Genomic DNA, 14,881 nt, shown 5'->3' with positions numbered 1-14,881 from the left:
GGTTGGTGAAGTATTTGCCAAAACTAATAAACAAAGATCAAGTGGGCTTTGTACCAAAAAGACAGGCAGCAGATAACATTGGTAGACTATTGAATGTAATACAATAGACACAAACTAGAAATGAGAGTGGTCTGGCCGTGGCCTTGACAGACTGGAGTGGGACTTTTTATTCAAAGTGCTGGAGAAGTTTTTCTCCAGCCTTCCCACTGACAAGATCCAGTAGATAGGGATGTCCACTATCTCCAGCTCTGTTCCTACTGGCTATGGAAGAATTGGCTGAGGCCATTCATCAAGATCCAGACATTAAGGGCTTTAAAGTAGGCCAGGAAGAACACACGATCAACATATGTGCTGATGATGTGTTGATACATCTGACAAACCCAGTAAAATCACTGTCCAAACTGTGCTCTACCATGGAAGACCATGGGAAGGTCTCCAGGTATAAGGTCAATTGGGATAAGAGCAAAATCATGCCATTTATGGGGGTAGAGAGAAACTATAGTCAATGTCAATAGAATTGCTATTTAAACTGGCTGGAACATGGGATCAAATACTTAGGAGTTAGAATAGATAATAATTTAAATAATTTTAAAAGTTAAATTACTCCCACTTGTTGGGAAAAATCAAGGAGGACCTGAACAGGAGGATGTCCCTGCCCATAACGCTAATAGGCAGGGTCAACTGTATTAAAATGAATGTGTTGCCAAGGCTTCAGTATCTCTTCCATACACAGCCCATGGCATTTATTTTCCAAAATCTACTCTCAACTTCAGAGCATTTTTATGGAATGGAAAAGTAGCCAGGGTCTCTATGGAGAAATTGACCTGGGATTACTGTCTGGGCGGACTACAAATGCCAAACTTCAAAAAGTACTATTGGGCAGGCCAGTCGAAATACATCTCCTCACTCTTCACAGAAGGAGAGGTACCATCCTGGGTACAAATTGGTCTGCATTTGGTGGGCAAGAAGGAGGCAGAGGATTTTATTTATAAATGGGATGCCAAATTATTATCTGGAAAAACAGAGAGCCCTATATTGAAACAAATTATCCATATTTAGAATAACAGTAACTGATATTTAGGAATAAAAGTGGGGCTGTCCCCAAAAACACCCCTGACTCCAAATCGATTAATACCATTGATGGTAGGTAACAAGATCTTGGACACCTGGAGTTGAAGTGGTGTCAGGTGCATAGAGGAATGGTATGAGCAGGGGCAACTAATGTAATTTGAACAACTTAGGCAAAAGTACAATTTATCAAGTAAGACATTCCACTGTAACCTTCAGATAAGATCTTTCTTCAGAATAAATTAGGTCTAACCATGGTCCTACAAAAGTGCAGTGACATAGAGACCATGATTAGAAGGGGAAACACACAGAAAATTATTTCAGCAATGTATTTTTTGCTCCAACCGGAAGGACCTAAATGAGGCCTTCATAAGTCAAGACAGAGTTGGGAGTCAGACTTAGGAATAACGATTGATAAGTGGTGATGGTCTGATCTGTGTGGGTCGGCATGACTGCAGTCATCAATGCACGGTACAGGCTGATACAATACAATTTTTTGCACCAGCTGTATCTGATGCTGCAAAAGATTAATAGATCTAAACCAAAACTATCAGACCAATGTTTTAGATGTGCCATTGAGACAGGAACCTTTGTGCATGTAACCTGGACATGTACCAAGGTGAGGCCCTTTTGGGTAGAACTAGGCAAAGCCCTAGCCAAAATTATAGGTAAAGAATTCCCACAGGACCCAGAGTTGTTCCTGTTGGGTAACATAATGGAAGGTGTCCAAATTTCAAATTAAATTGGTAATGATTGTATTGGCAGTGGTCAGGAAGTGCATCGTGGTTACCTGAAAGTCCGACTCTTGTCTGAGTATTGCTCAGTGGAGCAAGGAAATGCAAGGCTGCGTTCCCCTGGAGAAAATTACTTATAACTTAAGGGGAAGGTACATTAATTTCCAAAAATTTGGCATCTATACTTAAACTTCATAGGAACACGCTTGTAAAGTGGACTACTGTGCCTCATTGCCCTTCCTTCCCCGCTTCCCCCTCAACCTTGGGGGTGGGGGGAGGGGGCAGGAGGACCATCTCATTCCGAATCGGCCTGAACTCAGGCTGCCATGCCATGACAAATCTATAACTCCCTGATGTATAACTTACTCCTTTGTTGTAAGTGCTTTTAATGTCCTGCGTGTTTTTTTTTGATTAGTTAAGTGTTATGTGTAAAGAGAGTGGGGGGGGGAGAACGAGGGAAGGGGAGGGGATAAACTTGAACTCAGCAGAGGAATCTGTGTAGAACAGATATGGATAAGCTAATGTCAGTGTTGATTTGTTATCACTGACAACAACAATGTTCAAAACTGTTTGAGTTCAGTCTGAAAATTTATAAATAAATATTTTTTTTTAAAAAGCAATGACAACAATAGCATGAAATACACGTTTCAATGCACAAGCTAAACATCAAGAATTCGATGTGATATCATGTAATTAATTTCAGGGTAAGTCATCTATACTGGAATATTCCTTTGACAAAAATCGAAGCTGCTTCCCACTCTAGTTATACTAATGATAAATCATTTGATTCTACAGCTTCTTTAAAAATCTTCCTCCTTTTAAAACACGCGCATGCTTTTGATATTAATTTATGAAATGAAGAATCACAAAAACAACATTTGTCCATCAATACCTGTCCTTAAAAAGATGGTGATTGATGAGCTGCTATGAACTGCTAAGGAATGTACTCCTACTCTTTTCTTTCAGTGCTGTTCTATCTCACAACAATGAATGGTTTTTCAGTTTTACATTAGGGTTGTGTGCGATTTGGAGGGGAACTTCAAGGTGGTGATGTTTTCACATATCAGTTGTCCAATGTGAATTCTGCAGTTTCAAGGAACCCACTCTTCTCAGTTCTTTTTTTCTCATCAGCCTAGGTCCTCTCACTTGTCATCTCATTTCCATAACACCATCCCAGTCCCATCAGCCAGATTAATTCCCCTTCCTCATCCACTGTCCCCTCCCTCACTATTCCTATCAGGCTACCATTCCTCCATTGATTAGTTCCACCATTCTTCCTTAAGCAGCTGTCTCTACCCTTTCTCTCTCCTCCATCTGCAACCCCCCCCCCCCCCACACCTTTTCCTTTGCCTGCTTCCACCTTTTATTGTCTCTGAACTCAACCTCTCATCCATCTCAGTTCTGAAGCAAGGTTTTCTCAAAATGCTGACTGAATTTTTCTCTATTGATATTGGTTGACCTGCTGAATACCTCCAGCAATTTTTATAGTGGTCATTCTTGGCTTCTGGATGGCAAAAATTGTGGTTTTGGGCAATGAAGTTGGATAAACATTGGTAAGTTGTTAACTGCAGAATGATGCACCAATGGTGGGAGACAATGCTAAGGATGAAGGATGGGATCTAATAGGCTGTCATAAATCAAGCTTCTCAGAATTCAGATTTTCACATAATGCAGTAACATTCTGACTGTCCAATCAGGATAGTATGTTTTTAAAATTTACAACATGGTAGAAGCTGATTTCAGCCATTTAAACTTGTGTTGCCCAATTATACCCAAATTAACCTACAACCTCATACATTTTGGAAAGTGGGAGGAAACCATAGCAACTGGCTTTCTTTGCAATCAGTAATTAATACTCACCTAGTAGGCAACTCATTGATTTGATTGTGACTGATGTCCATGACCTCCAGCTTTTTAACTTCACACACCCACTCAGGCACTTTATCCAGTCTGTTTCTGCAGTGCAAAGCAATGCAAATACATAAATCACAGAGAATTAACAAAGGACCTTCATAGATTTGATGATGCCTCAATCTTACAAATTGCATCAAGTGTTCCAGTTTCTTTTGAGTCCAAACACTGGTGTAAATATATCTTGTGACTTTTGAAGTAATGCATGGCTTATTTCCAGTAGCTGCCTATTTAGGGTGCTTACCAATGCAAGGCTGCATGCATGTTAAAACATTAGTATTTGTTGAACCAGAGAAGACTTGCAAAATATTAGCTCCCACTGTTTCAACTAGAATTGACAAAATATGAGTAAGTGTTTGAATCTGACATTTTAAAAAAACTTTAAATAAACTACAATAATATTGTATTACAATTTAAAATCCAAGTTGTTTCAAAGAGAAAGGAAAAAAAGATACAAAAGCAGAATAAAAAAAGCAGCTTTTTTCGTTTAGTTCCTGTTCCAAAAAAATTTATTTCCAAGAGGCAAACAGAATAGAAATATACCCTAATCAACTCATATAGAAGTAATCCAGAAACACATTGTCTTTAATAAGAACAGAAGACAGAAGAAACACTCAGCAGTTCAAGCTGCATCTGTGGAAGAGGAAAAAAAAATTAATATTTCAGGTCAAAGACCTTTCATTGGTCTGCTTGCTCTGTTGAATGTTTCCACTATTTTGTATTTTTATTTCAGGTTTACAAAGATTTACAAATCACCAACCTCGATATGTCCATAAAAGTGAGATTGTTGGGGACTGGATATACATCAATATATGTAAGTTCTGAAACAAAGAATAATATTGTCATATTTTTAAAAAATGGGACACAAAGGATGATGCTTGCACTTCAAATTTTAACATTTATATTTTTATCTTAATTTTATGGCCTTTATGAACTACATATCTCCTTTCCTTAGCACTGCCTGCAGCAAATAATATTGTGGTTCTCCACAATATAAGATGCTTACCTCCTTCCAACAACAAAGCTTGTTGGGTATAAGCCCGCCCTCTGCTGGACATCATGATGCCCACGTCATGAGTCACCCTTCCATATATCCAACCCTGTGTTTCAGTTGCCATGTTTGTCTAATAGAAGTAAAGGACGAGAAAGCATCATGTCTCCGAGTCTTAATTGTGTGAGTGCATACACAACAGTGGCGACAAGGAATGAAACGAACCCTACACATGCTCCATGCACCAACTGTGAGAAGAAAAATAACAGGAGAAAGGTAGAAAATGGCTACCTAACAACCCCAACAAATTCCTGCCAAAAGATCAAGGCGAAAGAGCGCCAAGATGGCAGAGGGAAAGTTCGGGGAATTCAACAAACTAGAAGAGAGTTGGGATAACTACGTAGAATGGTTTAACCACTACTGCGTAGCCCACAATATTGTGGAAGGTCCATTAAATGCAAATGTGCCCTATTCCTCTGTATAATGGGCAGCAAAACATTCAACCTTCTTAAGACTTTGCTGGCCCTGGAGGATCCAGGGATGAAATTGCACAACTCTGAGTTGTAATCAACATGTTGCACTATCTCTCTGCCGAAACTGCAAATGTAGGTAGACCATTCATCCAAATTACTCGTTGATATCACATGAATTACTTTCAACCATGACCATCTTTGTTGCCTCAACTTATTGCTTTGTAATTCCTTCACAAGAGAAATATATTTTGTGAGATTTGATCAACAAAATTATGTGAATTTGGCAAAACATTTATGTATTTCCACAAAGTGACAAAAATAATTATATATTTATGCTTCCAAAAATTGATTTAAAAAATGAATTTTTATTACAAGTTTTTGCTTCCCTAACCAAGACTTATTTGATAATGGGTTGAAAAAGTCTGGCAGATATCCATTAATGAAGCATAGGCAAGCAATGGAACTCAACTTCTTTCCAGCTACTAAATAATTTAAGTAGATTGGTCCATAATGTGGCAACATCCAAAATCAAGATCCCAATAATTATGCAAAAGCTCAAGATTTGATATCAATACTGTTGTATATTCCTCCCACTGTAGAACACACTCACATGAATCGTGGTTAATCCTTTGTGTTCTTTATTTAATCTAAAACGGTTCTATGTCCCACAATAGAAAGCTGTTACCTGACATCACACGCATGCGTGTTTTGTAACACTCTTCCTTCCAGCCCCCAAAAACAAACAAAAAAACTAAAACTCAACTAAGAATACCAACAATATAAGTCAGTGGCAACAAGTAAACTACTAAGTATGGTACTTCTCTATCAATCATGGGACATAGTCCTTCAAACATAATGCAGGATGCTTCTCGCGTTTAGATCTCCTCAGCAATGGCAGACTTGGAGGACTTTTTGACTTCTCAGGAGAACCATTTGGTCTTTCCAGGGAAACTTTAGATCTCACAGGAGACAGTACCATTCCCTCATAGGTTGACCCTAGAGATTGGGTAGTTACTGTTGGTACATCTAGTGGTGGCTCATCACCCTCCCATGTGTACCTAAGAGCAAGGGTCTCTCTGAAACAATTAACAAGGTCAGATCCAACTTGTCTTCGTTGGCTTAAACCCACTCTAGATTGCGAACCCCTGGAGTATCTATTGTTCTCAATTGGTTGATGTATCATTTTCATATAATTTCTCCCACCAATACAGAATATGAACATGGGCTCAATTTTTTCAGAAGCACTTCTCTTATCTATGTTTATTTATTCTCTCAGTAATCTCTCACTAATACTTGTTGTCCAACTTCTCGAGTTCTGGTTGGTTTACTAAGAGATGATGAATGTTGGATATGAAGCCCCATGTTTGGGTGTAATGCGGAGTATGGTTCTCAAGTTGTGTCCAAACATCAGTTCTGTTGGCGTGCATTTTGTAGAATGTGGGGTTGTCCTATAGGATAACAGAAAATTTGCAATCAATCCTGTGATGCCAACTTATGTTCGACGACGTCAGGGCCTTCATTGGTACTCAGATGATAGGATGCCTATAAGATGTGTCTTTTTTTTTGCAGGAATTGGTTGAAAGCATCAGACACAAATTGTGGTCCATTGTCAAAGACCAGTTCTATTGGCAAACCATACATGGCGAAAATATTCCTTTGTCTCTCAGTTGTTTTTTTCTGCTGTTGTTGTCTGCATTTGGGGTGCCATAGGCCATTTGAAGTGTGCATCCACCACAATCAGAAAGTTTTTCCCCTAAAGTGGATGAGCAGAATCAATGTAAATTCGGTGCCAGGGGTGTGAAGACCATTTCCAAGCTTCGGCTTTAGGCTGCACTTCTTGGCAAATGTGACATCTCCTTACGGTCTGTTCAATGTCCATGTCCATTGATGGCCAGGGACTTCATTCAGACCATTCCTGAATGATTGTTGTTGAGTTCGGCTAACATGTTTGCTTGCCATTTTTTTTAATGATTGTTTTTGTTTCCCACAATAAACAACCTTCCTTAATCGATATCTCATTGCGTCGCATATAATAAGGTTTTAATTCGGCCCTAATCCTCTTGGCTTCAGGCCATCCATTTAACGTGAAGTACAGGATCTTTGATAAGGTCGCCTCATTTCGTACGTCTTTACTGATAGTTTTTACTGTAATTGACACATGTCAAAGTTGCTCTTGATGAATGACTGTGGCCTTGGCTGTCCAGTTGATCAATCCTTCTATTTGTTCTGTCTCTATTAGAGGTAGGTGCGAAAAAGCATCCGCATGACAGTGTTCCTTCCCGAGACTATGTTTTAAATCATAACCGTCTGCTGTGAACTGCATTGCCCATCTTTGAATTCTTGTGGCTGCTAGTACCAGAATGCTTTCTTTGGGCCCAAGATTAAAATCAGTGGTATGTTGACTAAAGTAAATTTTCTACCATATAGGTATTGATGAAATCTTTTGACACCAAAAATTATGGCTAGTCCTTTCTTTCCCAGTTGTGCATAATTCTGCTTATAGGATGATAAAGAGCAAGAACCATAAGCTACAGGTTGTTCTCCTTTTTCTGTGACTTGTGACAGTATTGGTTCTAAGCCCATTGGTGACGCATTGACCGCCAGGGTCACTTCTTTGCTTGGATCGTAGTGAATGTGAACGTCATCTTTAGAGATCAGCATTTTCTTCAACTGCTTGAAAGTTTTTTTTCTATTTCTGTAGTCCAACACCATTGTTGATCCTTTTTTCATAGTTGATTAAGCAGATTGCACAATGTGGACAATTTAGGGATGTGCTTTCAATAATGGTTCACCAAACCAAAGAATGACTAATTCTGCTTGATTTGTGGGGCAAGGTGTCCTGCAGACAGCTTCAGTACCTGATGTGTTCATCCGGATTCTTCACTGTTGAATGTAAATCCCAAATATGTTACTGAGGGTACCATAAACACACATTTGTCTTGATGTAGTCTGACCCTGGCTTCCTTCAGTCAGGTGAGTATTTTTTAGAGGTTTGCCATCATGACCAGTAATGATAATATTGTCGAGGTAACATCCCACATTTATTCCATTCCACAACTTATCTATTATCGATTGAAATATTGCGGGTGCTGCTAATATTCCGTACAGCATTCTGGTGCAAATGAACAATCCGACATGAGTATTAAAATTGCCACACATTTTCTTGACTCATATGCTTGTGATAAATCCAATTTCATAAATTTCTTCCCACCATTCAATGTTTGAAACAAGTCTTCTGTTCTGGGAATTGGATGTTGGGGTACTTGCAGAGCTTGATTAATTGTGTTCTTAGTCACCACAAATTTGAATTTCACCATTGGGGTTTCTGATAGGAACTGTCAGGGCAGCCCAAATGCTGTATTGGAGTTTATCAATGATTCCTTCTTTTTCCATTCTGTTGAGTTCAGCTTCAATTCTCTTCTTCATTGTAAAAGGAACCATCCTTGATTTGAAGAATTTGGGGTTGGCCTCCAGTTTCTAGTGCAGTCTGGCATGGAATCCTTGGATTTTCCCCAGGTCTTTTCTGGTACTTTTGGAGCACTTGCTCTAGTTTTGATTTTTGTTCTGGCTCAGTCTGTACATTTTTTATTGCCCAATGTCCTTCCAATCCAACTGGATTCGTAACATCCAATCTCTTTCAAACAAAGTAGATCCCTTTGTGTCCACAATATAAAGGGGTAATTTTTGGATGTCTGTCCCTTATATTCAACGTCTACCTTGCATTTTCCCAGTACTTTATTTTGCTCTCCGGTGACTGTTTTCAACACCATGTTTGATTGTCCCACCCTAAGATTGGGTAATACTCTTGTTTTTAGGCTCTTTGGCATTAAGGACACTGTGCCCCCAATGTCCAGTTTCATCCGAACTGGTTCGTTGTTAATGTTAACAGGAATGAAGATTTCTGAAATGCACTTTGTCACATTATTAACATACATTACTTCCATCAACTTGTCCTCTTCAGAGCCACTTTGGTCGTTGCTCAGACTTTTGTCGGAACTTCTCTCTTCTTCCTTGAGGTTCTTCACCTTGTGGGTTTTATTTCTCGACTTCTGATTTCCCTTCTTGAGGTGATCCTCTTTTTTTTATTTTCCCTTTTCCTTGGGCATCTGGACTTAATGTGTCCCTCTTTGTTACAGAGGTAACATTTGGATTTTTGGAAGAAACCGACACGGATGGTGATTACTTTCTTCACAGTGGAAACAATCTCGACGTTCCACTTTCTTTATTTGATGCTCCCGCTGCTCTCCTTGTATAATACCCTAGTTGCAGTTGGCCATTTCGAAACTCAGTGCTATTCATGTGCAGCGTCAATGTCTAATTGTCTTTTACTCAGTAATCGTTGAGTGTTGCAGTCAGCCAAACCAATGACCAGCATGTCCTTTATGCCTTCATTTAAGAATATTCCAAACTCACAAGTTTTCAATAACCTACACAATTCAGCCATATATTGGTTCACAGTTTCCCCTGGTTTCTGCCTCACTATTGGTCTTGGAGACATATTTCCTCCCACCGAGGAATAAAAAGCGGTATATCAGGGCCTGCGGGAGCTGCTAGGGATTTTATCAGGCTATATGTCCTCGCTTAAAAATGTTGCCTGTTTTCTTAAATTGCCCTCCATATTTCTTATACCCTGAGCGGTACAGAACAAATTGAATCTTTCAACATACTCATCCCAGTTTTCTGATTCCTTGTACTCTTCAAAACGTCCTTTTGCCATTTTTGGCTTCTCCTTTGTTAAATTGTGAATGAGCTTCAGCAATTCACGGTCATTGTATTTTCAGTTTAAAATCTGTTGTTCTCCCCCTTCGACATTTGGAGTGTGGAATAACATTTATTTTTATCTTCATCGCTAATTTGTTGTATATTCCTCTCACTGTAGAACACACTCACACGAGACGTGGTTAATCCTTTGTGTTTTTTATTTAATCTAAAATGGTCCCATAATATAAAGCTGTTATCTGACGTCACACGCACGTGTGTTCCATAACAAACACGAGGTTCACTGTGGCTCAAAGGCATCCACTTCACCCAATTACTTAATTGAATGAGATCATCTTTGAACTGGAAGCATTCACACATTAAGGCCAAATGTCACAACAGTTTTTAGTTTGATTTTAGGGTAATATTGTATTTTTATTTTTATTTTATTTTTTCTTTACATAAAAGTACAAGGCATTTAAAATAATCCTGTTTTTCCTTGTCTATATGGTTAAGTCACTGACCCAAAAAAAAAGTACTTATTGATGAGGGAACTCAATGTGTAATGGGCTTCTGGAGTTGAAAGGAGCCAGGATATTTTTGAGGATGATCAAAAAAGTCCTGCTATTGAGATCATATGAACATAACAAAATATGGAAGATGGAGGGCAGATCATTCGCACTAGATTGTAGATCTAACCAAGGGAACAAGATCCCATATTCCTTTGCTGACATCTGTTTAAATCAGTAGTAGCCAGTACGATTAGCTGCCCTAATTAAGTTTTCAAGGAGACAATGGACAACACAATGTCTTAAAGATATCCCTGCTCTCAGGAGCACAAGCCTGCCCAAACCTGAAGCAGGTCAAGCACGGCAATCTCCATTTATTTATGCAACTGGAAGACATGGGCTCCAAGGAGAAAGGTGAGTTGTATATTAATTCAAGTTAGTTTTTATTGCTGAAATAAATTTTGGTGTTGGGTGTGCTTATTAGAATTTCAATGATTTTCACATTAACAATATTTTTGGATGCCCCAACTATTACTGAAAATATTTAAAAACAATTAAGAGTTCAACTCAACATGGTTTTTATATGGCTGAACTATGGTGACTGTCAAACTGGCTTCTGTGAATCTTTACTGGCCCTGTTAAGGCAGTTTCTTTCCTTCAATATGCCAAACCAAAGTGCTACAAGCTGGATTCCAAGCAAGGGTCCACAAGGAAGGCCATGCTCAAACAAATGTTATGGTCCAGAGTTGGTGGACAACAATTTATAAACCAAGAAAAACCCACCCTAACAATTATATTCCTACTATAGTTATTTATGCAAGCTCATCAAATCATCATTATTTTTGGAACAGAGTTAGGAAATATAAACTTACGATTTGAGGCAGCATGAAGAGTCTTCAGAAAATATCCACCGACTTTAAGACTAGTTAGTTGGTTTCGTTCACAACGTAATACCTCAATATTGTGAAATACTGTGCAATCAAGGAGGCTCAGTTTGTTGTCACGCAGGTCCAGATGTGTGACATGCTGCAGATCTGCATCTGCTTCTTCCAACTTGGCAATGCGATTGAGTCTAAGGAGATAACATTCAAACTATTTCAGAGAATTTGGATTTGTCAGTCATTTCAAGCTTTACTTAGAATAAAAGCATTTAAACAAAACACTTTTATTCCATTGCAGAATTACACATAATGGGTTTCAAGATTATATAAATGTGGAAAATACCATTATTAATAAAGATTTAGAAAAGAACACTAATAAATACAGACACCAAAATGGCATGATTCAGGAAACAAGTCAATATGCTTGGTCAGAAGGTTCAACGTTGGAAAAGTGAGCCAAATACTAATGTGTCAGTATATACCTGCTTTTAACTAGAATGAAATTACAGCACTCATATAAAAGAGTGAAGGACACCACCATTACATCAAAAAAATAATGTTTTATAATATGAACATAAAACACACAAAATCTGCATAATCCCCCTGTGCAAAAGGCACAAAATACTCCATACAATCTAAATCCCTTGCATCCATTTACTCAATATTCTTCTTCTCCAAACCTGAAATCATCTTCCATGAAAACCTCCTTCTGTTGTTTCCAGTGTTGTTTCGAACTATGTTTTCAAGGCTCATTCCTGAGTCTCATTTCACCAGTCAAGGAACAGATGTATCCAGTTTTCTAGATTTATTTTGCATGAAAGCACGCAAACAAAGATGGCAAGAAAAGAACCAGTAGGAACTTTGAGAGCTAGATCAAACATTAACATTGCTTGTATTCTACCCTAGAAGTATTAATGTATCAAAATATCCCAAAAATACTTTACAGGATTGTTATCAAACGGAGTCTTCACACTGAATCACTTAAGATGGTTTTACGATAGCTGACTAAGGAGGCAAAGAGTATCTGAAAGAATTAATGCAGGTTTCGGAACAGAATTCTGGCTTACAACCAAGGTAGTTAAAAGCAGACTTGCCAATGCTGCAACAATTTAAATAAGAAAAAAATCAGGATGCATAATGCTATTACAGTGCCAGCAACCTGGGATCATAGCTGGGCTGTCTGTAAGTTTCTAGGTTCTTTTACTGTTATGTAATAAAACAGAAAATGTAATATTACCTGAAATGTCCTTTATTCTGGCATAAGGCAGACAACGTGTCGCCATTAGTATTAGCCAGGTACCACTCACAGTAAGAGAAATAGAAGCAAAAGAGAGTCCCTTCGGAGTCACTAAGTGCACATGGATTCACCTCCAGTGCTCCCACAGCATCTGCAGCCGCACAGACCCCTTCTCTCTGAGCTCAAAGTACAAATCGCCAATATGATCTGAAAGCCTTCAGCATCTGAGGCCCTTTGGGAGCCCTCTTGCCCTCAGCACCCACTCACATCCAGTTCTGATATCTGGTTCTCATGAGATAGGCTCCAGCAGCCCATATGGGTCCTTTGACTGCAAATAGCCTGCAACCTGTGTGAGTCCTTCGATTGCGTCCCCAGCTGCCCGAAGCCTGTGTGAGTCCTTCTATCACAAGTCGCCAGCAGCTTGCAGCCTGCATGAATTCTTTGACCGCATTCCCAACAGCCCATAGCCAATGTGAGTCCTTCAGCTGCCCCTCACTGGTCCACCTTGGTCATCACCTTTCTGTTGGGTGTCTCTGATGGTTCTCCTTCTCCATTGGGAGTTTTCTTCCAGTTTCTGGTGTCCCACCGAGTCTGCAAATCCCTCAAGGCCACTGTCAAGCACAGGTACTACCATCTTAGGCATAAGTCCTGCAATTGCAGGATTTGAAATAAAAAACACTGCTGGTTCCTTTAACAAGCCATTTAAAGCCTGTACGGAGCTGTTGGCATTCAGGCCAGGCAGTTGGACCCTGTAGAGCAGAACTGTGTCTCTGCTCCCTGCTCTCCTGGGTCTGCACCAGTGGCAGCCCTACCATTACTGCAGCTCCAACAGCACTACCACATTTTTTGTATGTCCCCTCTCTAACCTCAGGAGGTTTTACAGAGTCCTCGGATTTCTTCCCACCCTCTAAAACATTCGGGGTTGTAGGTTTGAATCGGCTTCTATCATGCTGTAATTTTTAAAAAAATTGGAGAATTGCAGAGAACTCAAAGCCCTCCATGAAACTGAATCCAAGACAGAGAATTTTAAGATCAAAACCTTGCTTAATGCAGAGCTAATGCAGGTCAAGAAACTAATTCACAGATCAGAATGACTTGGTATGATTTGAGGGATAAGTCTCGAGGTAACTCTAGTGTGGAAGAATGCTTCAGCAGCAGAGAAATCCGACGTACAGACTGTGACTATCCTTTAATCTTCTTGACCCATTTCAAGCATTTACTACAGTTAAAAACACCATACACTTCCTCTAATGTCCAGTTGGAAGAAACTAGAAACAACTTGTATTTTTTCCTCTAATCCCTTCCCTTAATTGAGCTGTGATCTATGGAGTTCCTTAAAGTATTCCCTTGGATCTGCCTGCTGCCTATTAACAATAGCATACAAAAATACATTTTGTTCCACATACAGTCTAAAAATACACTGCTCTATTTTGCCAATCCATTCTCAATAATAGATTACTTCAATAGCTCATTCTTTCTGGTTTGGCAATCTATTTGTCTGACGCTAAACACTGAGTAACTTATTTCATCATTATATTGAAAGGTCAAAGCCATGGAAGTGAAATTTACTACAATGAATTTGCAGAATTGTATAGGAGTTTTATCACAATGTTGATAAAACAAGCAGTTAAAATACCTATACAAGACTGAAACTACCAAAAACTCTACACAAAGAGGGTATGTTGAATATAGATTATGCTTTATCTTGCAAATCTTTAAGGAGAAAATTCCGTAACAAATTAAAATTTTGCAAGTAGGCCAAGTACTACTGGACAGCCTTTCACAATATTTTCTCTTACAACATAAATATACAAGTGATCTCAAATAAAGCTTCAATTTACTTTATGAAACTAACCACTGACAATAATACTTGCAATACTTCTCTGATAAACATAGCCCTTATCAATGCAGCACAGCAAGAGAAGTTTAACCTGGTATACTCTAAAGTGAAACAGGTCTGACTATCCAACTGATTCAAAGGAGAAAAAAAACACAAGCTTTCATTTACCTCTATTTTACTCACAACAGATAATCAATAAATCTGCAAGGCATCTGAATTTGGAAAAGGAACTACCTTAAATCCAGCTGTTTGATGTGGGGCATTCTGCACAAACTTTTCAGACTCAGCATCTCCAAGGCATTGCCTGACATACAAAGTCTTTCCACAGCTGTTAGGTCCTCCAGAACTACTGGAATGTTTTTGAACTCATTGAAGGATAGGCCCAGGTAATTCAGTCGCTTCAGGTTCCCCAACACTGATGGGATAGAACTGAGACAGTTGCCATCCAGTAGAAAAATCTGCAGGCTAAATTTCAGGAAGGTAAAGAAAAACACCATCAGTTTATTTATCTCATTAAGGCTTTTGCTCTGCAAGGCTTT

General features: G+C 39.0%; 1 protein-coding gene across 2 annotated transcripts in view; it reads right to left on the bottom strand.

Annotated features, from left to right (window-relative positions):
* Positions 1-14,881, bottom strand: part of phlpp1 (PH domain and leucine rich repeat protein phosphatase 1) — a 186,697-nt gene that overhangs the window by 48,051 nt on the left and 123,765 nt on the right. For both annotated transcript variants that reach the window (XM_069910973.1, XM_069910981.1), the window contains exons 6-9: positions 14,577-14,807; positions 11,257-11,456; positions 4,474-4,534; positions 3,663-3,758 (exon numbers count right to left, since the gene is read on the bottom strand). In XM_069910973.1, coding sequence (XP_069767074.1) covers positions 3,663-3,758; positions 4,474-4,534; positions 11,257-11,456; positions 14,577-14,807 — 588 coding nt within the window. The remainder of the gene's footprint in view (positions 1-3,662; positions 3,759-4,473; positions 4,535-11,256; positions 11,457-14,576; positions 14,808-14,881) is intronic.

This window comes from Narcine bancroftii, chromosome 1 (assembly GCF_036971445.1).
Source record: "Narcine bancroftii isolate sNarBan1 chromosome 1, sNarBan1.hap1, whole genome shotgun sequence".
In the NCBI taxonomy this organism is placed as follows: Eukaryota; Metazoa; Chordata; class Chondrichthyes; order Torpediniformes; family Narcinidae; genus Narcine; species Narcine bancroftii.
Note: the sequence above shows the minus strand (reverse complement) of the source record. Positions and strands in the feature narration are given on the sequence as shown.